The 23,845-nt window shown below is 38.1% G+C and overlaps 3 protein-coding genes across 8 annotated transcripts in view; all 3 read left to right on the top strand.

The window, feature by feature from the left end:
- Window positions 1–2,314: 2,314 nt before the first annotated feature.
- LOC128254457 (mucin-5AC) overlaps window positions 2,315–23,845 on the top strand; it is a 40,181-nt gene continuing 18,650 nt past the window's right edge. For 2 of the 6 annotated variants that reach the window (XR_008267549.1, XM_052983582.1), the window contains exons 1-2: window positions 2,326–2,446; window positions 3,904–4,257. Coding sequence is in view for 5 of the 6 variants with exons in the window: in XM_052983582.1 (XP_052839542.1) it covers window positions 4,161–4,257 (97 nt within the window). In the remaining variant the exon portion in view is untranslated. The other 4 variants (XM_052983583.1, XM_052983586.1, XM_052983585.1 and 1 more) reach the window with 4 other exon arrangements.
- On the top strand, window positions 7,835–8,824 carry LOC128254461 (chromobox protein homolog hpl-1). Its single transcript, XM_052983591.1, has one exon. It carries the CDS (start codon window positions 8,353–8,355, stop codon window positions 8,584–8,586), a length of 234 nt encoding a protein of 77 aa, XP_052839551.1. The 5' UTR covers window positions 7,835–8,352; the 3' UTR covers window positions 8,587–8,824.
- LOC128254459 (uncharacterized) lies at window positions 8,940–14,462 on the top strand. Its single transcript, XM_052983587.1, has 3 exons — window positions 8,940–10,031; window positions 10,522–11,066; window positions 14,157–14,462. The coding sequence occupies exons 1-2, from the start codon at window positions 9,021–9,023 to the stop codon at window positions 11,038–11,040; spliced, it is 1,530 nt and encodes a 509-aa protein (XP_052839547.1). The 5' UTR covers window positions 8,940–9,020; the 3' UTR covers window positions 11,041–11,066; window positions 14,157–14,462.

Below are 23,845 nucleotides of genomic sequence, written 5' to 3' on the forward strand. Positions count from 1 at the left end.
TCGACATGTTAACGAGGCATTGTAATTTGCATAACACGGGTACAATAGATTCATAGTTTGTGGTTTGTGCTCTTGAATAATAAAAAGGAATCAAAAATAGCTTTGATTTTAAACTTCTTACTTAAGTTTAAAACCTACAACGTGAAGAGCAGCTCTGTAACATACTTATAAAAATTCGCATACAGATTTTCTGGCATTTTACACACTTACGAGAATGGTTTGGGAAATAAACCACAAGAATATCCAATGCGTGTAGTTGCTGCTGCACTAAAATATCGTTTTTCCACACGACTGCACCACTGCTGCGATTTTCATATTTCTTTCTTCGAGAATAATGCCAGAGTTCAAACAATAAATAAAACTAGAGGGGCAGAAGAGTGTTGCCAAAATATGGAGTGAAAATTCCTAGACAAACAAGGTCAAAGACTTACATTTAAAATTCAGTCAAACGGAAAATAAAACAAATACATTTGGCAGTCACGAACAAAAGAAGATATAAGCAGCGGATATAACTGACATAATAATGACAGAAAAAAAGTATTATTCGCAATCGGAAAGTTATGGAATTGCGTGAAAACTGTGTTGTGCCAGTGGCAGTTGCCGGCATCTGCGAATAGATTAAAAAATATCAAAAGCAGTAGAAGTAGAGACTGAGCCAACAGACGGCACTGGCACTTGGCATATTGCTTACTTCTCGAGGGGCTACAGGTGGACAGCTGGAATTCCGGAAGATGTCAATCCGTGTGCTGCAGGAATCCCATCCTCAGGCTATTACGATTACATACTCGCTTAACTAGCTGCACAGTTGTCGCTGTCACATCGCAGCATCACCTCACATCACATCGCATCATTTGCATATCTGCTGCAGTCGCCAAGTTGCGCTTACATCACCCATACGCAGCGTTGGCCCATGGATTCGATGCCCTGCAGGGGCTTTCACACCCATCCCCTGGATTTCCATTCTTAGCCGCATGCCAATCTTTGCTGGGTCCTCTTTTAGTCCTTCTATTGGGAGGTGGGGGTGAAAGCCTTCCATCGTCAATCAAAGGATAGTATACTGCCCTCTCTCTTGGCCGGGCTGTTTGGCTTTGTAATTTATTTGCCATGCTCGAGACTCGACTTTAAGTGGGTTAAACCTCACGATTTGGGCCATGACATATGATAAGGGGAAATCGACCTAATTTGTTCGTCCCCACTTGGCCCAAATTAGGTTTGAAGTCTTCACTAGCTGGATATGTTAAGCTGTCTAAAATATCAAAATTATTTTGAGTAAAAAGCTTATTTAATTTGCGTGAAATTTTAAGTTTTGATTTTGATTTCTTAAATTGGTTTAATACAAATAAACTCCCAAGTTTTCTTAAGATTTACAATTTTTTATTAGCCTGAAAATAAAGAACTTAATTTAGGAGTTAGAAAATTATTATTATCTAAATTTGACTGTTAATTTAATCCTAAACTCTATTAATTATTAATTTAATTTAAATTAATTTAATTTATTTATTATAGTTTATATTTTTCTGCTTTCACATACCGTTTTATCGTTATTACTTACTTACTTATATTGGATTTGAAACCAAAGTGCGCGCTTTCAATAAAGCTTTTACTTCAGCGGCTGCTGAAAGTTCAGGTCTTTACTAAGTTTACAGATATTTCCAAGCTTTTAGTTAGTAGTGTAATGTTACTCTAGATGCCGCCAAGAAAGTAGTTTAGTATACATCATGCATATGGAATTAATTTAATTTCTTAGGTAAAAATTAAATTTTACAAATGTTGTAAGTCTTAAAGCTAAATAATCAGAATAATATTGATATGATATGATTTTAAAACAAAATGTCCATAGCGAAAAATTTAGGCTCTGTCATGACTGTAATAACAATATTATTTTAAAAAGGTTACTATTATTTTTTAGAAATGTAATGCATATTTAAATTGGGATTATAAAAATTAATTCCTATAAGCCTATGGTTTGTTTTCTCATATTCGTTAAAGCAGCATTAGTATTTTATTTAAATAAATTTGTAATTTGTAATTAATTTAAATAAAAAACGTTTTGAATGAATTGCAATTTAACTAATTTTAAAATACTAACTTTTAGTTTTTATTTGAACAAATTCGCCTGTTGGTTTAACCAGAAATGAACTACTGATTCGCTGGCTTAAAACCCCGCTCCGTTGCTCGTTTCTTGGCCAAAAGCGTGGACGACAACAGCTGCAGACTCTCTTCCAAAGCGACTCTCCGCACTTGTCTTGGCCAAAACGTGTTTCAGCCGTGTTTCTCTTGGCTGTTTGGCTGTTTGCTCGGCAGCCAGTCTTCAGTTCAATTCGAAGCGCGTCTCAGTTCGGTTGTTGCCGCCGTTCGCCGATCACCGATCAAAATACTCCATTTGGCCAAGTGAATGTCTTGCAATTGAAAACCAAAACAATATCGTCCAGTGGGTGATATGTAAGTGAGTCGTGTGACTACCCCTCTCTTTCGCGACCCCATATACCCGTCTCTTTCGCGGCGGAGCAAGTGCGTCCAAAGACAAGCGCTTTTCGATTTGAAATTCGGTCTTCGGTTATCGCTTCTCGGGATTTTCGTTGATTTTTTACATATGCAATGCGCGTAGTTTGGCATTACCGTTGTCACGACGCGTCATAAAGTGTGACCACGCCCCCTCCTTCGACCTCCGCCCCCCACAAAAAACCAATCGTTGATTACCCACGGAAAATTTCACTTTGAAAGCTAGTTTTTGCATACATACAACAATTAACGGAGGTCCCACTATCCCTTGATTTCTAAAGCCCATCCACTACAAACTACCATTTAGCATTGAGATTCTCGAGCATGGAATTAACATAAAGTTTTACCCCCCGGCTGGCCTCCAATTAGAAACTGCCATAAATGCATAGGAATTGTGCAGTGAGCAGTCCATTCAAAGACTTCATTAAGAATTATTAATTATTTAATTACCCTTACACAAGCCAAGGTCGTTGGCCATTGGCTGATAAAATGCGATAGTTTCCAGAAGTTATACCTCTCACCAACGGAAAACAAACTAATCAAACTCAAAAAATCGCATAAATAATTGCAAGAAAAAACCATATATACATAAGTACGATACAAACAAAAAAAGCGAACCTCCAGCCAAAAGATATATTATATGCTTTCGTGTTTATATAGCAAAGACAGATTCAAGGTGAATGTTGCCATTATTTTTTTGACAGAGTGCTCCAAGCAACAAGTGAAAATTTATTGGGAGTTTTTTTTTGTTCGCGTGCTGAACAAGTTGAACAAAAAGAAACTTGGCCGAAAATCAACGCGAAATTAATACCATTAAAGAGTGCATAAATTAAAAAACCAATTTAAGGTGTTCAACAAACAAATAATCAGTGACTAATTTGGAAAGGAAGAAATAAATAACAGTATATAGTCTTCTTAATGGGAATCCCCAAAAGCTGTTTTGGATTTCATCTTATAGGATCTTTGCTGAATTAGCAATTGAAATCAGTTTACAAATATATTATTATAATTTTAACATTTCTGATAAATTTTTAACCAATAACAAATGTCAAAGAATTAAATAACAGCAAGCAATCAGTGGCTAACTTTGTAAAGAAAAGAAAAGGTTTTAAAAAAGAGGAGCTTTTGAACTTTTTTTTGAAACTCATCTTTTACCTCTTATTAGATACAAATTTATACAAATTTCAGATCATATCAATGTCATTAACCATTTAGAGAACTTAGCCTACTCACACACAATTCTAGTTATCCATCATACGCAACGTTGGCGTTGTAGCCTTGAACTCTTCCATTAGGCAGAATCAACAGAAAAAGTCAGCAAAAAGAAAGAAATCCCATTATTATTAATTATATTTTAACGGTATCTCAAAAACAACGCAAAATGTTTTGAATGCCTTACAGAAGAAACCCGTCTGACCCGTCGTACCAAAAACAATTTCTCGTTTTTGACTAAATTCGCCAGCAAAGCCATCAATAAAACGTATACAACAATACAGCAACAAAATGCAAATACTGGACAGCAAATAATTTAAAGATAATTTACAAAACGCCCGGGGCAAAAACAAAAGAAACACTACAAGTTTAATAAGAAACAAGTCAAATTGCAAATTACAAAGCCAACAATATTTCGGATAAGGTTTTTGCGAGGAGTAACGAAAATGTCTCGGTCGACGTCGACGGCGACGTCGAAGTCGCTGCTTATCGGACGCAGCCTCTTTTTCTTCGTCACCATCTGCGGCTGCTGCTTTGCACAAGGTGAGTGAGTTTTACATATGATTTTTTGTTGATGATGTTTTACGCGGACCCCAAGACAAAAACTTAATTTAAGTCATATTCTCCGATGTTTGTCGGTCTTGCCAAGAAAACCCCAAAAAGTCTGTCTGATTCACTGCATGCTAATTTATCTCGATGGATCCGTGAGATCGGTGTCTTTTACAAGCCGGAACTCTCTGAAGGTCTCTCTCCGAACCCAAAAAGAACGACGACAGCAGTTAATGCGTGTTCAAAATTAAAATCTCAAAATTAAAGACAACTGCTTGGTGAATTGTCACGAAAAAAGGAACGGATGCTCAGTAATAAAGCCCGAAGAAAAACAAAAACACGTCTAAAACTTCCGGAGAATTAGCAGATGACAGCCGTGACAAAACAAACAATTTTCAGTTCGAAAAAAGTCTAATAAATAACTACTCGATCAACTGGCAGGCACAAATTTGGTTGCACCTGCAGTTGATTTTTAATGCCCTGGGGACTTCCAGTATTTGACTGGCAAATGTCGACGGTTTTGGCCTTTTTCGGCAAGCTTTTTATGCATAGAGAAAAAAATTTAAGGAGAGACAAATAGATAAACCTGAAATATATATTTCAGAGAAATATTAAGGTCTCAAAATGTTTTTGTATTTTTATAATGAATCTACTCTTCGTATAAATTAAAAATATATCCATTTGTTTAGTTTATTTATATATGCTTGTGTGTTATTATAGAAATTACAGTTTTAAAATTTAAATATAAACAGCTGAGTTATAATTTTACAAAAATAATGGGTTAAACTCATGTAACAAATAAATACATGAACTTATTTTATTACCACCAAATGTTTTAAGTATCAACAAAATTTGATATATCAATTTTACCTTTATATAACCAGTTTTAATACATTTTTTTTTTTTTTTGGTGCTCCAGCATTATTATGACTTTGTTTCTCCCTTAAGTGTGTTAAAATGTCAGTAAATGTCAATAAAACTTCGGTCGTCTCAAAGGCCTGTTGTTAAATATGGGGTTAACTGTTCGAAAGTTAAAGGGAAAGAGTTCTTGGCACAGATTTGCGTTTACTTAAGTGATTTTGAGGTAAAATCAGTGTCATTGAACTTGCCGCAGTGTCAAGTCAACTTGGCATAATATAATTATAATTATATAATCAGCAACAAAGCCGAACAAAAAAGTAACAAAAGGCTGGAAAAAACAAACAAACAAATTAAAACTAAATCTATTGCATAAGACATCAATACACAACCTTTCTTTTCTACTGGTGCCCATTGGAGGCGCAATCCGAAACGGAATCTTTTTTCGGGGCCTTATAAAAAGCAGCAAAAACCGAGAGACAAAAGCAGCGTTAATAAAATTAACTTGCTAATGAAGCGATGATCACACCGCATCGTTTCTATGGGCTACATATATACTCGTACACGTATATATTGACTTAAATCATTTCATAGCTAAAATCAAGAAATACAACTTATGGAAATCCGACTAGCAGCATTTTTGTATGCAGAAACATTTTTGTCGCGCGTGTTTGGGCCAAAAGCAAGCAGCAGCAGAATAGGAAAACAAGTTTCCAGTTTCTTGGCGTTCCACTATGCAAATTAAACACTTAATACTGAAGAAATACACATGTCTGCCATGTCGCTTGGATATTTTGTAATATAACGATAGCGATGAAAACGAAAGTGAAGCCGACGAATGACTTTGAACGAAAGCCCCAGAAGAAAGACCCTTCCAGCTGCCCTTGTTGTCGCCGGTGGTTTCACTTTTATTCCGCCATGTACCGAGTTGTTAACTCTATCGAATTAAAATAAATTCGCCGCCACTGCTGCCGTTGTGCCGAAAGAAAGTGAAAGAAATGTACGAGTTTTGTACATGTGCACATGGCAAAGTTGCGGCACAAGTTTTGCGCTCGAAATCATAACAGTAATGGCAACAGGTTGGCTGACTTTTACAGTCCCACTTCTAATATCTCGAACTTGCCCAATTTTCTGTAAATACAAACGAAATTAACTGAAAAAAATGCAATTAAAACATATACATATGTATTAAATTATGAATTTTAAACAATTTTATCCCAATCGAATTATAGATCAACCTTCTTCATTTGAATTTTCTATAGATGTAAGACTTTATGTAGTTAAACGTACACGATTTTCAAACTTTTTAATGACCTTTGAACAGGTTTCACTTACTATAAATAGAGCATTTATCAATGTCCCACTTCTCTAACTGAAAAAATAGGAAACAAATATTTTATAAATTAAAGAATTTTTAAACAACTTATTAACCTGTGCAATGATAAAAAAATAGTTTTTAATAATCCACTTCCATAATTTAAACTTGCTGATGCCAATTGTCTTAAAATGGGAGATCTATGCTATTAAATGATTTGATATCCTCTTAAAATTCTCGAAACTTGTGCTTTGATTAACATAACCTAACCTGTTCCTTTTACGGAAGTGCGACTGTATTTCAAATCTGATTTTGAGTCTTGTCCGAAACTGCGCACTTTTTCGAATTGTCACAGAGCCGTTACTTTTTCCGACTGGACGAACGTGACGCATTTCTTCGGGTTTAATTCAATGAATAAATCTCTTGGCCAGATGCAGACTCTGTGGAAATAATTGCTAGTTTACATACTCATGTAAATTGGCATATTTCTGTGCGCCGTAATGATGGGAAACATGCCAATGACATTGTTGTCCAACTCGACTCGAACTTTATGGCTTTATGGCAGTGGAAAGCGAATTTACATAGAAAATGTGCGATTTTTGTGGCCTGAAAAGAAATGCGCAGATTTTGCCAATGGCCAATTAAAACACATTCGCATTTCCACAACGCTCAACATTGTTTCCGCTCACGTTAACTGCACTCGACTTCAAAACGAGTTTTTTTGAGTTTTGGCGCCTGGTTAACCAAATCAAAAAACAGGTGCAACGGCCGCCTGACCAGCGGTTTTTTATATAATGGTCAGCTCCAAAAAGGAGCAATTTCTCAAATAGTTTATAGGCATTGCTAACATACTTTTGCCAGTCCGGTGGTTTTTGGCTTTGCGACATTTTTGCTGAGATCAAGTTCTCCGAAAACCGAGGACCGCCAGCGTTTCCACTTAAGAAGGCGGTTAAATTCGGTTGATTTCTTTAAATGAGTTGAGCTTATACGTTGTTTACCAGAAAACCAGCTGTTTCTTCTGAAATTTTTTTTGTTGGAAAGTACACATCAGGCAAAAGGATAAAATTTTGGTTAAAATCCGATACGCCAGCTAAAAATAAATATCTAAATCTACAGGGCATAGCATCCGCGGTACTAAAACGAAGGAAAAAACGTGAAAAAAACCAACAAATAAAAACCGTTTAAAAAAAATAGACTTCAAACCGAAATTTGAAAAAAAAATTAAAAAAAAAGAAAGAAAGAAACCCCCACTAAAATAAGATAAACTTAACCTTTGATGTGGGTGATTATGTTCTTAGAGATGATAATAAACTGAGATCACCAAGTGGGCTATTCTTAGAGATGGTGCTTAGCTCTAACAAATCGATATTATTATTAAAAATTCTAAATAAAATATCGAAAGCATTTGCAATCTCTAGTTTTTCACCATTTCAAAAAAGTTGGCATCGCTCTTTCATTTCATTTTTTTCCTTTACTGACTTTCAATCGACAAGATGGGAAACGACGGCTTACAACCAAAGATAGAAATAATTGTCGGGAAACGTTTCGAGCGTGGACGTCCTCAATACCTGGCCGTATGGGCCGGCTATCCAATGGTACAGCGCACTTGGATACCGTTGGAGTACTTAGGCCCTTACATTGGGTTGGTCGAGAATTTCGAGGCTGAGCTCCACAAGGCAGCAACAACGAGAAACCGAAGAAAATAAGAGCAAAGTTAGGACTAACCAAATATATACTAACAAAAAATAAGTTATTTTATTTTGTTAAAAAAATATATTCTGTAAAAAGCCCACTCCTTGAGTTTTGTCATCTCTTTCTGCATGCCGAGTAAGTTGGCAGCACTAGTCTAGTTAGTAAGATTATTTGGCTGCGTTACTCTAAGATCATGTCCAGTGGAAATCGCTTCAAGAAAACCAATGCCTATGGATCCAGGGGCCACAGCAAGGATAACGAGGACTACATTAGTGGAAAAATTTATCGGGAAACGCTTCTTGCGAGGACGTGCCCAATATTTAGCGAAATGGGAGGGCTATCCGGAGGAGGAGAGCACCTGGGAGCCCATGGAAAATTTGGGCAATTGCGCGACGCTGGTTGCCGATTATGAAGCGGAGCTTTTCAAGCGGAACATGGAGCAAAAAAAGTTTAAATAACTAAAAAGAATGCTTATTAAGTACATTGCGGGCAAATAAAAGATAAGTAATTGTGTATTATCTCCTAAAATAGGCTCTAAATTTGTAAACAAAAAAATACAGTAAACCATATAAGGCAGTCTTCACTTCAAAAGTTGCCATCGTTCCCATTAAAAAAAATAAGTCTGTCAGTGATCTTCAAAAAAATAAATTGCTAAACATGTAAATTTGTTGAAACCGTGAATTTCTTAAATATATATTACAATAAAAAAAAGTTTATTAAGCCTTTATGTTACGTTTTATTCATAGTATTCAGATAAAAAAGTCTTTAAAAAAAACTGTAAGCTTTGCCATCTCTAACTGAATTTCGAGTAAGTTGGCAGCGCCATCGACGCTTGATTCTTTGTGGCATTCAGTTTTTCCCTCTTTTTTTTGGCGTCTTTTTAACGAACAACATGTCTGGCGGAGGTCATCGATCCAATCATCTCCATTTGGTGACCGATCCCGATCCTCCCCAGGAATTTGTAGTGGAGAAGATCGTAGGCAAGCGCTTCGTCGGGGGGCGCCCCCATGTCCTGGTGAAATGGGTTGGCTTTTCCGACCGAGACAACTCCTGGGAACCATTGGAAAACGTTGGCAACTGCATGGGCCTTGTCTCAGATTTCGAGGCGGAGCTCTTCAGGCGGCACAATGCGCAGGACATTCTGGTGGGCCTCGAAAAGGACTCGACACAAAGTCCCAGAACCAGTGCTTCCCGGACATCAACAAAAAACCCCAAGCAAGTCAGGAATACGCCAAAGTCAAAGAAGGAAAAGGAATCACCCAAGAAAGCCAAGCCAGTAGTGGGCAAAGTGGCTGGTCCAAAACAAAGCATTAAGAATATACCCAAAACTTTTAAGGATATCCCCAGTCCGAGCTGTGTTAGCGTTGTTTCTGGGGAAACTTTCAACCGCAAACCACCTGGTTCGCCCAAGCACATGGTAAAAAACCCCATTCAATTTGAGCAGTCTAGAGTCCTCCGCTTGAGCGAATCCAGTGACGATGACACACCATTGGCAGCAGTATTTCACCACGAACGGGCACCCGAACAACAAACCCCAGGTCTATTGGTGCCAGCTTTCCAGAAACTCGTTATGCCACCACCAAGTGCCAGTGTTCCAAAGCTACAACCTAAAGCAACAGAGCCACTTCAGGATGATATCATAGAATGCGATTCGGATACGTCCTCCAGTTCTTCGGAGACCTCAAGCGCATCTTATTCGAGCTCCACCTCATCGTCTTCGTCCTCCGAAGGCGATGAAAATAACCAATCTTTGGACACAATAAAGGAGCAGGCTCGCAAGTGGGAGGCCGAAAAGCGTGTGGTCAAATTTGGCGGTTTAATAGATGACCAAATGGCCAAATCCCTTGGCCCACCGAAATTAATAACAGCCGACGATGATCCCATTGATTCAGAGTTACAGCGCGTAAGAAATTTACATTTTATTTAAGTAAATTAAACCAAATCTAATGGGTTAACTCAAAAAGTATATAATTGACATTTTTTTAATTTATATTAAAAAAAAAATACACATGCCAAGATTTTTTTATAATTTTATCTTTAGTCAAGTTCTATGAATGAATTGTGTTTGCTTTTGGCGTAGGAAACGTGCATTTTATTCAAAGAAAATTAAACCAAATCTATTGTGATAACTCAAAAAGTAGGGTCCGTCTTCAATAATAATCAACACTAAATTATTTCACTTGTTTTTTGAAGCAAAAGCTTGGCAATTTAATAATTTGAGTATAGAATTAAAAACCCTTTTAAAGGTTTTTTCTTTAAGTATCTTATCCTAAATTACTTTAATAAATTAGTTTGATCTTTAGCCGAGTAATAGTAATGAATTGAGTGTTCCTTTAGTTTTGGTTGTATTTCCGTTGTAAGTAATTATCTAAGAGCAAATAAAACCACCGCAGATACACGGCAATCTTGCCCAGCAGCCTAGCAACTGGAACTTCCCTGAGCCAGTGATGCAGCCGCCAGGAAAGTCAATAAAATCCAGCCAACCATTGATGCGCCGCAAGAGTCAGGCTGTGTGTAACAAGGAAGTGGCCAAACTGCAGCAGATAACCGATGTCCAGACACCCAACTGCTCCAAAATCATCAAGACGGAGCCGTTAATTTCGCCGGAGGAGCTGCAGGCCAGCGGCAAACGGCCCTCCGCCAGTGAAAGCCTCAAGTCCGGAAAGTATTTCGGGGACTGGAGAGTGCCGGAGCGTAAGGCACCCTTCGGATTGGCCCGTGGTCTGGAGCTGGAAAAAGTGCACCACAGCTTTCAGGTGCACGACAAGTTCTTCCTGTTCGTCACCTGGAAGGGCTGCACTATTATGGATGCTGTACTCATAGAAGACATCAAGAATTTATACCCAATGCATTTGATTGAATACTTCGAGAGCTTGAAGATCGTCGGCGACGAAATAGTTGCTCCCAACTAAGCCAAAAAATGTCTAGTACCTACCTGGTGAGTTGTGGCAGCAGGCAGCACAGCAGTTGATGTTTTGGCCCTGTGCCCGTAACCTTAAACGCAAGCTTCCGCTCCCGACCAGCAGCTTCAGTTTCTTCTTCATAACTTTACAGTTCGACGCTCGCAATATTCGAGCCATGAGCCATGAAAACTTCACGTTGCCTTCGGGTCAAGATAAATGCCATCGAAAAAGAAAAACAGAAACGAAAACGAAGCATCATCCGGTCCGCGAATCACAACTTGTTGGTTACGTTTTCCTGTACAATGCACCTGTAAATGCATTTTCCTCCCTTCTCTTCATCTTGGCTTAACCATTGATAACTCCAATGTTGGCCATATGACAAATTGCTTGCCTGTATCTTGGTTGCACTTAGAACAAGCTTCTTCGTAAATTTATGACTGTACCTACACAGATTTATGAGTGTTTCTTGGGGAGATGTCTTTATAGCATTAACAAGAGTCTATTATTGGCACACGTGTATCGCGACACACACAATTATTGCCTTTTTCTCTTTCCGCAATTGTAGATTTCTGGCTCGAGATCGGCTAGCGAAAATTATGAGGCTCCAGACTCTGGGTTTTCGGTTTCCATTTGGATTATCTGTCGCATCTGTTGACAGCTGCTTTGCTTTGAACTCGGCGGCCTGGCAACATACTCCCTCGCAAAAGTGGTGGGCGTTTAAGCGGCTCCATGGTTCATTCAACCCAAGCGGAGTTGCGGAGTGAAGACAGCAACCCAATTCAAGATTCTGTACAGATGCAGTATGTTGCCTTAATGGCGTATCTCATGGCTTTAACCTTCAATCAGACATAAGTACTTACTTACTTGTACTATTGCGAGTATAGTACCCAACCCAAAGAAACTTAGGTGGTGACACGCACACCTAGAGCGGTGGACACACCTTTGTGGGGCACACGCTAACGCCACCAACTGCTGGACTCGGCGGCTAATGGACTAATGTGTCCATTTAGTGCTGTCTTGCGCAATTTCAATGTCATTTGCAAGATGGCTGATTGCACTTTTCAGCCATATTCATCGCAGATCATAATTTAGTTTTATGGATTAATAGTTGGCTTCGCATGCACATATAAATCTGGTTTCATGGTTAATTAAATTAGTTGTTAGGTGCCTGTAATTCGTTTTATTGTGGCTCAAATGGCTTACACCTAATTTAAATTTTTATTATAATTAATTTAAAGTGTTAATTGCTAAGGTCAGGAGTGTAAGGCAGGAACTATTAAAGTGCTGTAGATCTTTTCGGTAAAAATTCAAATCAAAAGGCCTTGAGATTAAATAGACTTTTTTGAAATGTTTGCCTGTTGAGACACTTTAATAAAAAGAAAATCAATTATTCTCCGAGTCCTGAGAAATAGATTTTTTACTCAATTTTAAATTTAAATTCATTTCACGTTATTAAATGTATCTTTACCTCCAAGGCGTGTTTGCAATCTGCTGTTTGCTTCATTGCTCTATTATTATTTTTCATTATTGCTGTGCAATTTACTCATTTTTACCTTCCTGATTTCTGGGTTGCCTTCGACTTTGGCGTTCATTGATTTATGTGTGTTTGAATTAGCCGTCCATGGCATTTGCTATAATTTCTGTAGCTGGAACATGTTTTTCCACCCATTGTGGTCGTGCTGCATGTGTGATGGATTTCGAGGAGTGGTTGATCTAAGGCAAAATGGGAAAAGCGAAATGCATGCCATAAAAATTAATATTGGTCCGAAAAAAGTTTCCATTCATTAATTGGCCTACCAAAAATATTTAAATTGCCTATCAAATGTCAAATCATCAAAAGCAATTTGTATTGCCATCGCAAAAATTTCCTGATTGTGTAATTCTTTGCTGTAACCATATTTCTTTATCAGACAAAATTTGCATTTAATTGCTGCCGCCACAACAACATATGTGATAATTTTCTCGCTCGTTTGACCATTTTTGGCTGGAGATGTAATTACGCCCAAGGCGGCAACCAGTAACAACAGCAACAAGCAACCTCATTTATGACGCTTTGCATATGGTGAACAACAAATCAGAAAGAAACAAAATGTGTTTTCTATGTTGGTGGTGGATGGTTGTTGTAATGCAATTTGTTTAACGCTTCGTTTATTACCAAAAACAGCAACGAACGCATTTCTTGGCCTGTTGTTGTGTTGTGTTGACTGTGTTGCCTGTGTTAAAGTTGTTTTGTGGTTGACTGGGGCCAGCAGCAACAATTTGGCGGGTCGCGTAGGTTGAGGGGCAGCAAGCAGATACAATAACTTAATATGCAGTCATATTCCCTCTATTTTCTCTACTGTATTTTCACTGCAAGTCTGTTTTGTTTTCTTTTGCCAAAGAAGAGTGGGTGTGTTTTCCACTATTTGGCTGGCTTATTTATGATTTTGTTTGACAGTTTAATATACCTGTGTGTTGTCTGTTGGCACGAGTCACAATTTGCTGCCGCTGTTTGGCATCTCTTGTGTGTGCTTTGTTGTGCCTCTGGGTTAGGGGTTATTGGAACAGCAATTATATGTAGTTAAGGTGGCCCATTGCGGCTGCAGCAGCAACAGCTGCCCGAGATGCGGTTGCTTAGATTGCCCAACAATAGTTAAACCATTGTGGCGCTATATCGGCTTACAAATGGGTTGGCTCCATTACAAGAGCTGATTGATTGTAGATAAATATTTATCATGTGGTTCCGATAATCCATGGTGGAGTGATACCAAAGTTATATGAGCTTATAAATTAGGTAATTCTTTGTTACCAATTTGTTACTTTCTACTTCTTTAGATAGCTTCATCTCTTGACGCGAATGACCTCCAAAACTGGCTAATTTTTTCAACCAAAGTGCATCCTTAGTTTCAACGACCTTGCTTTGTTTCTTTCAAGCTTTTATCGGTTTCTCTTTTATGTTGACCACGCCCCAAGAACCTAACCCAGCGGGCTGTCTTCGCTTGATGTTAATTTCACGCCCGTTAAAGTAATTAAATTTTCCTTTGTTTATTTTTTATGAGTGCTCTTATTTTCGTTTGTAGTGCAACATTCAAATTAGTTTATGTAGCAAACTAAAACTGTGTTTTTCTCTTGTTGTTTATTTTCAGGTTTGTACAATTGTTTGACCAAAAGCCGGCATTCTCATCGTAAAACATAATCACATGCAAGTTCAGGGTCATGACATATTAACTGGAATGAACTTGAACGAGATTAGTAACTATATTTTGTTATTCATATCTTATTTTTTCATCTAAACTACTTTATTATTTATGTTAAGCCTAGAAGCTAGAACTGAAAAGCTGAAAAGATTTATGTTTTCCATACATGTTAAAAAATGTACCTATCTATGGTATTAGTTTAACCGTAACACGATACTCAACCTAATGTCCAATGAAATCTTTGACATCTGATACTTTGTGATGTTTTTGTCTGTGATAAAGGAATTTAATCGCGAAGGTCGAACCAGTTTTTGCCAGAGATCATTAACCAAATTTAAATTAAAACCAATATCTTGTTCTATGTTAGCCACACCGAAGTAAACTTCCATTGAATTGGTTAAAGCACTCGGCTTAAATGTCATTGGGTGGTTAGCCAAAATCGAACTTTAGCCAGCCCGCAGCTAAAGTTGTTGACATTTTTGCTTGACTTTTTGAATTATTTTCAGCATCGCCCCACAAACCTCTGCAATTATCTTGCATTGGTATTTCTTTTGTTGCTCTTTCGGGGTGTGTTCTGAGCGAAGGAGAGTCTCCGACTCCATTGATAAAAATGAGTTTTGTATGTTAATTTGGCAATTGGCTTCACTGCATTCTTCAAATTGTGGTGGAATTGAGGTTGGATTGCGATTGGAAAGTGGGCGCTTTTATGGTGGGTGGATTTGTGGGTACTCCAAAGTATTGAGTCACTTCATTCTTGGGATTACACATTGCAAAGTGTGGGTTTGGGAACATAACGGATTTTGGGAAATTAATGATCTATTCATAAGATCTTAAATACAAAATCTTGATATTTAAGGGATTGCTATATAAAATATACATATTTTGAATTTATGCTTATATAATTGCTAAACGCCTACACCCACACCTTTCAATGTGTAATTAAGCCATTGGGCTTTATTGCACCAGTCGTTGTTGCATTCACCCTAATAAATTAACTGTTTTTATTATTCTTTTGTAACAGTTTTTCAAGTCAGATGAAATATATAAATATAAATATATTTTTTAAACTTGGTTCAAGAATGAAAAACATTTCCTATAATTATCTATCGAGTTGCCTTGTCAGTTTTTTGCCTCTCATAAGCCTATTTTGATTGCTCTTATACTCCTTCCCTCATATTGCTTGTAACACTGCACAATTTCTCATTAATCACCGACTTTCAGAGCTTCGGCTTTGTTTAGTTTCGTTTTGTAGGTTTCTTTTGCTATTTTCGTATGGGCTAGCTACACCTACGATTTCCGCACTTGTACAAAAATGCGTCTACCCTTTTTTTTATTATTTGTGTTTGCCTTGCGCATATGCAGACAAAGCCAAATGTTTGAGCCGTGAGTCAGTGGCTAAGCAAAGCAAAGTAAGGCAAGACTTCAAGCCGCCCCTGTCGATATGCCACGCCCCATTAAAGTGCATTGAACGCATTTACTTCTCGCTGGCTCGTTTCGCACTCGTTTTTCCATGCACATTTTCGCTTTTCCTTTTAATTGCGATTTCTGGCTCTCACTCTGGCTTTTCCTCGGCTCTATTTTCCCCGCCTTTTTGCATTCGCTTCGTTTCGTTTCACTTTCGCAGTGACTAACTTGTTGCAACTGTGCCAGTCGAGTCGGGGAGTAGGTTGTTATTAGTTTTATGGCTTCCAAGCTGGCCAAGTTGGTCCGAGGTGGTGGTCACTTTGGTGGCAAAAAGCCACTCGAGCAGAACTTCCCGCAAATTTTGACAATTTGGCAGCCGGTCCGGTCGCTTCAATCACAAACAAAAGCTGAAATTATGAATTAATTTCGTGTTTTTGGCAAAAAGAAAGCGTTGACACTAAGCGGAAGTGTTCGCCAAAGGGGCGAAAGTCTTTGTAAATTGAGTGATTAGCGCAGGGCAAGCGACGTTTCAACGTGTTATGCAATGCAAATAGGGGACCAAACAAATGGTATCGGGTTTCCCACATACCACTCAATTAACCCAGTCTAATAACCAATCAAATGCCACTCTGACCCCGCATAATAGCACCGTGATTCATGCCGCCCAGTGACCCAAAAGTTGACTCAGACACCCGCGTACAAGATATAGATAGAAGATACAGCCATGGCCACTTGAATGGGACAACCACCCGCTGGGTTGCTGGTGATTTTCGATGTAGTTTATATGTGGCACATGTCTGGCTAATGGTTTCTGGCCCAGTGACACAACAAGCGCCAATATTTTGAGCCAGCGCAATAAACCAAAGGCGGCGCAGTCTGGCAACAACAGAGACCGTCCGACCAGGTGTGTGTGTCCATTCCATTCTGAATTTTGAACTTTGCGCCCTGCCCAGAAAGCGAAGCCAATGGAGTGTGGCTAAATGGGCCTAAATCCTTGACCCATTTGCTCGTTCTCTTAGCCGTCGTCTGGCATTTCCGTTTTGTGTTGTGTTGCAAAGTGCAAATTTAATCTCCGCTCGCCGGTCCGATCGCTTCAATTTGCAGTCATTAAACCCCTTTTGGCTCGCAAAATTATGTACCAAAAATGGCAAGAGAAAGAGAAATACCATTTGGTAGGCCATTTTCAAGGTGTATTTCTGCGGTTCGCCATTACGTTCGGTTGCGATATTTGTCATTTTTCTGCTGTTAAATGAGCTTACGAGGGGGAAGTGAATGTGGGGTTAAGCTGCCCATTAACCCATTTTGGTTAAGGGAAATATTCGTTAAAGGCAGGAAATTGAAAAGGCGATTAACTTTTGTTTACCCATAAGTTATTAACTTCGGGCTTTTTGTTTTTTGACTAATATTTATTATTTTAAATAATAAGAGGCTTCTCTCAATTTAAAAACACAATATACACTCTGTGCCCGCATAGACATTTACGTTTTAAAGTGCCATTCACGGATGTTCCGCAAGGAAAACAAGTTTGTGTCTTAAGTCATTCGTTTCCTTTGTGGCCTTTTGTAACTGGAAATTATGGGCCAGCTACCGCGGCAACAACAACAACAACAAACCTGTAATAAAAATATGCAGTTATCCTTGGGATTACGGTTCATCAGGCAGCCCTATAAATATATATGTTTCTTCAGGGAATGAAGAGGAGTCGACTCTTTTTTTACCCGCAACTTTAGATGCATGCTCAGTGGCAGCGGCCTTTTAAGCAGGAAATGATGCCCAAAAGGAGTACCAACAAGAAAAGCTGGCAATTTGACTGCAACAGCAAACAAACCAAACACTCAGAAAAATAATTTTGAAAATTTAATGATTATTGCCTTGGAGTTGAGGCAAAACTTACACTTTGCAAAAAATGCATTACAAAGATTGGGATTAAAAAAAGATCGGGATTAAAAACATATTATTAGTTAGTAAGAAATATTAGAGAAAGTAATATGATTGTTAATTTTTTTCTAGTTTCCAGGGCCATTCTTTTGTACTTAACAAAAATGTCTTGGAAGTGAGGGCCATTCTTTTGTACTTAACAGAAAAGTCTTGAAAATTTGGTTATCAGTTATGAAACAAATGATTTGCGTTACGAAAAAATTAAAGTTTCATTTATTTTTATTTTGTACGCCAGACCGTAATTTTTTTTCTGAGTGAAGAGCCAAAAGCAGAAGAAGCGGTCTCTTAACGAGCGGCATGCATAAAATATGCCCTTTGTGTAGAAGACATTGCTGATCGCCTGATTGCAGATCGTTCGTGGACTCTGCGTTTTTAATAAAAATGTCAAACCATGAGTGGCGGGAAAAGAAGGCAACGGCGGATAACAATGAATTGGCAATTTGCAAAGCTGCTGCTGCTGCTGCTCCTTCGCTAAGTAATCCCCACATTAAGGCATCAGTTATTGGAAAGTATTTGGGATTCGAATTCGGATTCGGATTCGGATTTCTGCGCGTTGGCGTTGGCGGCAGACTCTTCAAAAGCCATTCAACTTCTTGATAACTCTTGATTGACGGTGGCTGGCAACCTGACGGACCCACCACAAGTGCTATTTGCTTTAATAACACTCGAGAACTGCAGGGCTTTGTGGTTCATTGAACCCATCCCGTTCGATGGAAGCCAATTCTTGGCCACTTATATAGCTCCAAAGCACTTGGGCACCCAGTGAGCTTTGAGGGTGTATAATAGATATGGCTTCTATGATATCTGGACACGCCCAATTTGAAGTGGCACCCGGGACCAAATGAAGCCCACAGTTCCAAATCGAAAAAGAATATGCAAATGCGAAGGCAGAACAAAAGCAAAGCGAAGCTCGGGAGAAGAAACCTTGTTGTTCACACAATAAATCACGACAACCAGAACAGCTACATATATGCCTTATACCTTATGCCATTGTAATTACAACAACAATAGACAGCTGGCCGACAAAACTAAGCCAAGATTGTTGTTGACCATTTTGTTGTTGAAGCGTGCGGCAAAATGCTGTGTTTTCATGTCTGGCTTTTGTTTGGCCATTCTTTTTATATTCGCCAAAGCAAAGAAAAGACAAACAAAATTATGCGGAAAATTACAATGCATAGAAATTTGTGCCGTTTGAGAGACAGATCTAATCGTGAATTATGTATTTCTGGGTGTAGGCTAAGGTTACACAATCATTGTGATATTGTGTGTGATTGGGGAGAGAGTTTATGGATGGCATTTAAGTTATGTCAGAGCTAGGAAATTACCTGAAATTGATTTTGTTATTGGTCAAAAGAAAAGGTCTACAATGTTTACCTTAATTATTTTATTGCTAGTTACATTTCACATTACCCTTGACTTTCTGCTCTACTTGATCTTACACCGCAAAATGGTTATCTCCTCGAAGGGCTTTTATATATATTTAATAAAACAGAAGGTCTAAAATATTTAACTAAATAAATTATAATTAGTTACAGTTCAGTCAAGACCCCTGCCATTCTGCTCTACTTAATCTTACACCGGAAAATGTAGAATTTAAATACAAACAATCCCTTTTACCACCAATGAATTCTATCTGCCACTTGCATTTTAATGGCCACAACTCACTTTATATTTTTCATTTGCGGGACATTGCGCCACTTGGCAGTACCGCAAGTTGGAAGGCAGAAACAGAAAACAGACTCAGATGGAGCAGACCTCGAGATTCAGATAGGGAGCGAGGAAAAACAGTTCTATTACTTAATATGCAACACTAATGCGAACAATGGCAGCACGACATCGTGTGCAAAGGAAAAACCAAAGCCCCAAAACCAGAAACCCACAAAAACCGAAGGCCCAGACACACGATCCTCCGGTTACTACGGTTTGGTTTGGTCTCCAGACATTCAATCAACACTTGAAGAGATCTTACAAAAAAAAAAAAAAACGGCAACACAACCAACTTAGAAAGGCAGCCCGCTGATCTGTATAGAAAAAAAAATGAGGAAAAATTCATGAGGTGGAGAGGGCGAAACAAGGCGGTCAAAAGTTTTTCACACCTTAACTTTTTGGTTCAACTACATATATGTACGTGCTATAGTTTTCAAAGCTCCATTGATATAGAACCACTTTTTTTTCGGCGGCATTCTATTTTGGAGATCTTTAGCTACGTGCCTGGGTTTTGGTATTTGGGATATGTTCTCCACCTCGAGTGGTTTGTTTGTTTGTTTGGAATCTACGGGAGATTGGAGATCGAGATTGAGTGCTGACAATGGCAAGGAATTTTGGCTTCGTTGCTGGAATGATAATGCGAGTGCCTTAATTTGTTCGCCATTCTGAAAGTGGAGCAGAGCTCAAACTAATGCGGGAGATTTGTAGTCGAGTCGGTCGAAGTCTTTGTAGAATTCCTCAAACACAAAAGGAGATACAAGAAAGATTAAAGGCTTCTGCAGTAAACTGGATAAAGGAGTGATTTGTGGTCTTAGGTTATACAAATTTAACATTTTTCGGTCTAAGCTAATGGAACGGGGATAAAGATAATATCTAGAAAGGAAATACATTTTAAAACATAAGTTGGTATACATATTATTATTGTTATTAAATAGAGATATTTTTAGCCTTCTTAATTTTCAATCCCTTTTAATTTGATTCTTATCCTGCTTGTTTCAAATTATTATTTTTTTTATATATTTTTATTTTTATAGCATATCGATTTCATCAGGTTTCAGTTACAGTTCTACTTTGTATTCGCTATTCTATTTGATTTGTGCTCTTATTAAATGAGTTTTATGGCAAAGACAGAGAGCCAAGCCCAGTTCAAAAAACCAAATAAGCCAAGGAAGTCGGACCACTTTGGCACCCAGCACAATCTGTGTTTTTTTTTGATTCCAGCACGGCTATGTGCAATCGCAAAAAAAAAACTCGTTTGCATTTGCGCGCTCGTAATTTAGTTTTAATATTTGCAATATAATTTTTCTTGCCGCCGCTTTTATTAGAGCACGCTTTGTAAATTACATAAAACCAAAAGAGCAGCTTGAATGAGAAGCAGACAAAAAAATAAATGTTAACTACAGAAACAACATGGAAAAAATGAACGTAAACAAAGTGCAGTCGCACCTCGAAAAAAAGCTCAAATAACCTGGCACGAGCAACAAAGCTGACGAAGCCAAAATTCAGTGGGAAAGCAGAGGAGCAGACGAAAAATCAACATTCGAGTGTGAAGCACAAATCAAACATCAAATAATTGATAGAATATCGACGACGAGACCCAGGCAGGCAGCAAAATGCAAAGCAGCTTCGGCCTTTCACCCAAAAATTTGGACTCCACACTCCAACTTTGAACCCAGCACGAGCTCCCAAATAAAAAAAAAGCGAAACTAAAACCAAAAACCGAAAACAAACCAAACGAAGGGCCCAACTCTGGATTAAAGCTGGAATTGAAGTCTTTGCCTTTTGGCCAAGTCGTGTTTTTTTGAGTGGGCGCAAAGGGGGAGGCAAAGTGGGGAGGTGAGGGTGCCACCCGCACTCGCTTGTGGCCAGACTTAGAGCTGGAATTGAACCAGTTTTCTGTTTTGGCCAATTCGGGAGTGGTAAGGCAACACGAAAACCGGCTAAAGAATTTTCCATCTAAGAAGTTTTTCATGTTCGTTTGCCATTTTAGTTGGGCCACGAACTCGGCCATTTATTTCCTTTGTCCTTCTCTATGCGAAAATCATTGCGGGTTTCAAGTTACCATTGCGTTGTGGTAAAACATGGTTTTTGATGGAGTATCATAATTTATATGCTTTTGCTTATGTCTCAGCATAAGGTTGCTTTACACTTTAAATTAAATGGTCTTCATAAAAAAGAGAAATTAATGAACATAACTAACTTATTTTATCCCCATGAAATTTTAAACTAAATAAAATGTATAATGGCGATAGTTACAAAGTAAAACATTTTCACTTTCCCACAAAATATTTCTTTTGACTCTTTCCTCCAATCAAAAGACTCCCATTAGTTTCCCATTCCAAAATGCAATAATTTTTCTTGTCCGCACAGACGTCGGTTTAATCAATTTATTAAATATGCGACCTACCCTTTAGGCCTGAAACAAAAGAAAAAATGTAAATTGACGATGATTATTTAATTTACAAAATCACGAGCCCAAAATCAAGCGGAGCCAATGAAAAATTGACTCCGATCGATGGGCAACGGGCGATGGAAATTTCACTTTCGTTTTGGGGCCCGGCCTTTCGTTCACCAAATTCATTCAATTCGCCGCCCAAAACACTGACCTCAGAGAGCATTACGTAAAGGTTTTGTGTTTTTTTATTTTTGGTCAGCCACGCCCAGTAGTGGCTGCTGTGTTTTTTTTTGTCTGCCTTTGGCGCATCGGATGTTTTAACTTAAATGGTTTACAAATTTATGCGGTTTCCACTGAAAAATGCTTTCAATTTCGGGTATTTTGATGACGAGTCGAAGCCCACGGTTCCCAGGCGGAAGGGGTGGGAATGTGACACCGACTCTTAATTTATATAACTCGAACATGATGCCAGATACGGGCACCTGCTAACGTTTTTTTAAGATCTCTTGAGTCTGCGTTACAGTTACCCAGTTTAGTGCCATAGTTTTGCATTCACCAGCAGAAGGCAACCTGTTCGCCCATTGACCAAAATCTGCGTATAATTGCTCTACAAGTTGCACTGTTTATGCAAATAGCCAGCCGACTGGCTGCTAGAAAAAAAGATAGGGAAAAACAAAGCAAACTGTGAAATGTACATATTTCAAACCAGTTTAAATGGTCTGTTGTTTGTTCGTTTTCTGGTTTTCATAATTGATTTATGTATGTTTTGTGAGAGCCCAATTTCCGACTCCACATAAACAATATCCGCCTGCTGTTGGCCAACGAAAAGCTAAAAATCCAATCAATCATTTATGCATATAAATATAGTACAACCCCCAGCCAAGGACATTGCCATTAGAATGCTCCTGTCCCTCGACTTGAAATTGCTTGGAAACTTGGCCAACACCCGCACAAAGAACAGAACAGATCGGAGCCACAGAGCCACATTCTAATCCCGGCCAGAACCTGTTTATGGCTTGGCAATTATTTCTGCCTTAATTGTATTTAATTTGCCTGTCTGTGTACTTCGGCGGGGGTGTGGAATGGAATGGAATGGATTGAGTTTACAATTACAAGCCGACAATTCGACATATGACTGCAACTTCTAGGGTGTGGAGCTGTCCCCTGATTTCTTTCTTTGTCCACAGAGCCACATTCCCCGGTGACATGTCTCGGACTTACTTCCTCCACTCGCGGCTGCATTAGATGGTGTTAAATTAAAGGGTTCTGTCATGTTAGTCGCAATGATTAACGATCGCTGCTTGCGATGTGGGAATTCAATTGTTTTTTTTTAGTTTTTATGCATGGGCTTAGATTAGTACGCAGAGAAATTGTATTCATAAAAATCAATTTGTCTTAATATAATAATATATAATTTTTAAAGTTTTACTTTTGCGAATTGTTGTAATTTTTAAAAATAGAATTGCCTTTAAGCATAAACCATTTAGGTATTTAGGTATTTTAAAACAAATGTAAACCCATGTTATCTAACAGTAGTTATCAACGCAATTAGTAAAGTAGTGTTATAATCTAATTGTTTTTGTAGATTTTGTAAGACATAAAGAGTTGTACTATACTACAACTACAAAAAGCACATAAATTACTACTTTTGAAAAAAAAGTTTATAATAACTTATTCTATTAATAACATTTTTTTTATAATTAAGCCAGTTATGATATTGATTAAAATAAATACTAAAGTATAAATACTTTTTTACAAAAGTAGCCAAAATATTATATTTGAATCTTTTAACCACTAAAAAAAACTGTCATATTTTTCAATATCTCTTATTATTTCAACAATATAGATCACTTTAACTCCCTCATAAATTATCAAAAACAGTTGTTATTTACTGACTTAGTTTTGTTTGTTAGCCACTTATCGAAGCGCAAACATCGACGGCGACCTCAACAAATATTATCCTATTTTGCCGACGACGAGTAGATGTGAAATTTGTTTATTTGCTGACAAACTATTTGAAGTTTTGCATTCTAGCCATTTGCTACTTGCTGCTGGCTTGCCACATATTTTGACCAGTCCAGTGGGTGCCACCTAGTGCTCCAATCTTGAATGTTTGGCTAACAATAAAAGCCAGCCAGCTGGAGAGCTGTTGGCCGACTACTCGCCTTGCAACAGTTTTCTTTGTTTTGGTTTT

Source organism: Drosophila gunungcola (assembly GCF_025200985.1).
Source record: "Drosophila gunungcola strain Sukarami chromosome 2R unlocalized genomic scaffold, Dgunungcola_SK_2 000004F, whole genome shotgun sequence".
Lineage (NCBI taxonomy): Eukaryota > Metazoa > Arthropoda > Insecta > Diptera > Drosophilidae > Drosophila > Drosophila gunungcola.

Coding starts and splice junctions, on each gene's coding strand:
- LOC128254461 (XM_052983591.1), top strand. CDS start 8,353: ATGCCTATGGATCCAGGGGCCACAGCAAGGATAACGAGGACTACATTA.
- LOC128254459 (XM_052983587.1), top strand. CDS start 9,021: ATGTCTGGCGGAGGTCATCGATCCAATCATCTCCATTTGGTGACCGAT. Junction 10,032..10,521: donor TTGATTCAGAGTTACAGCGC/GTAAGAAATTTA, acceptor AAACCACCGCAG/ATACACGGCAATCTTGCCCA.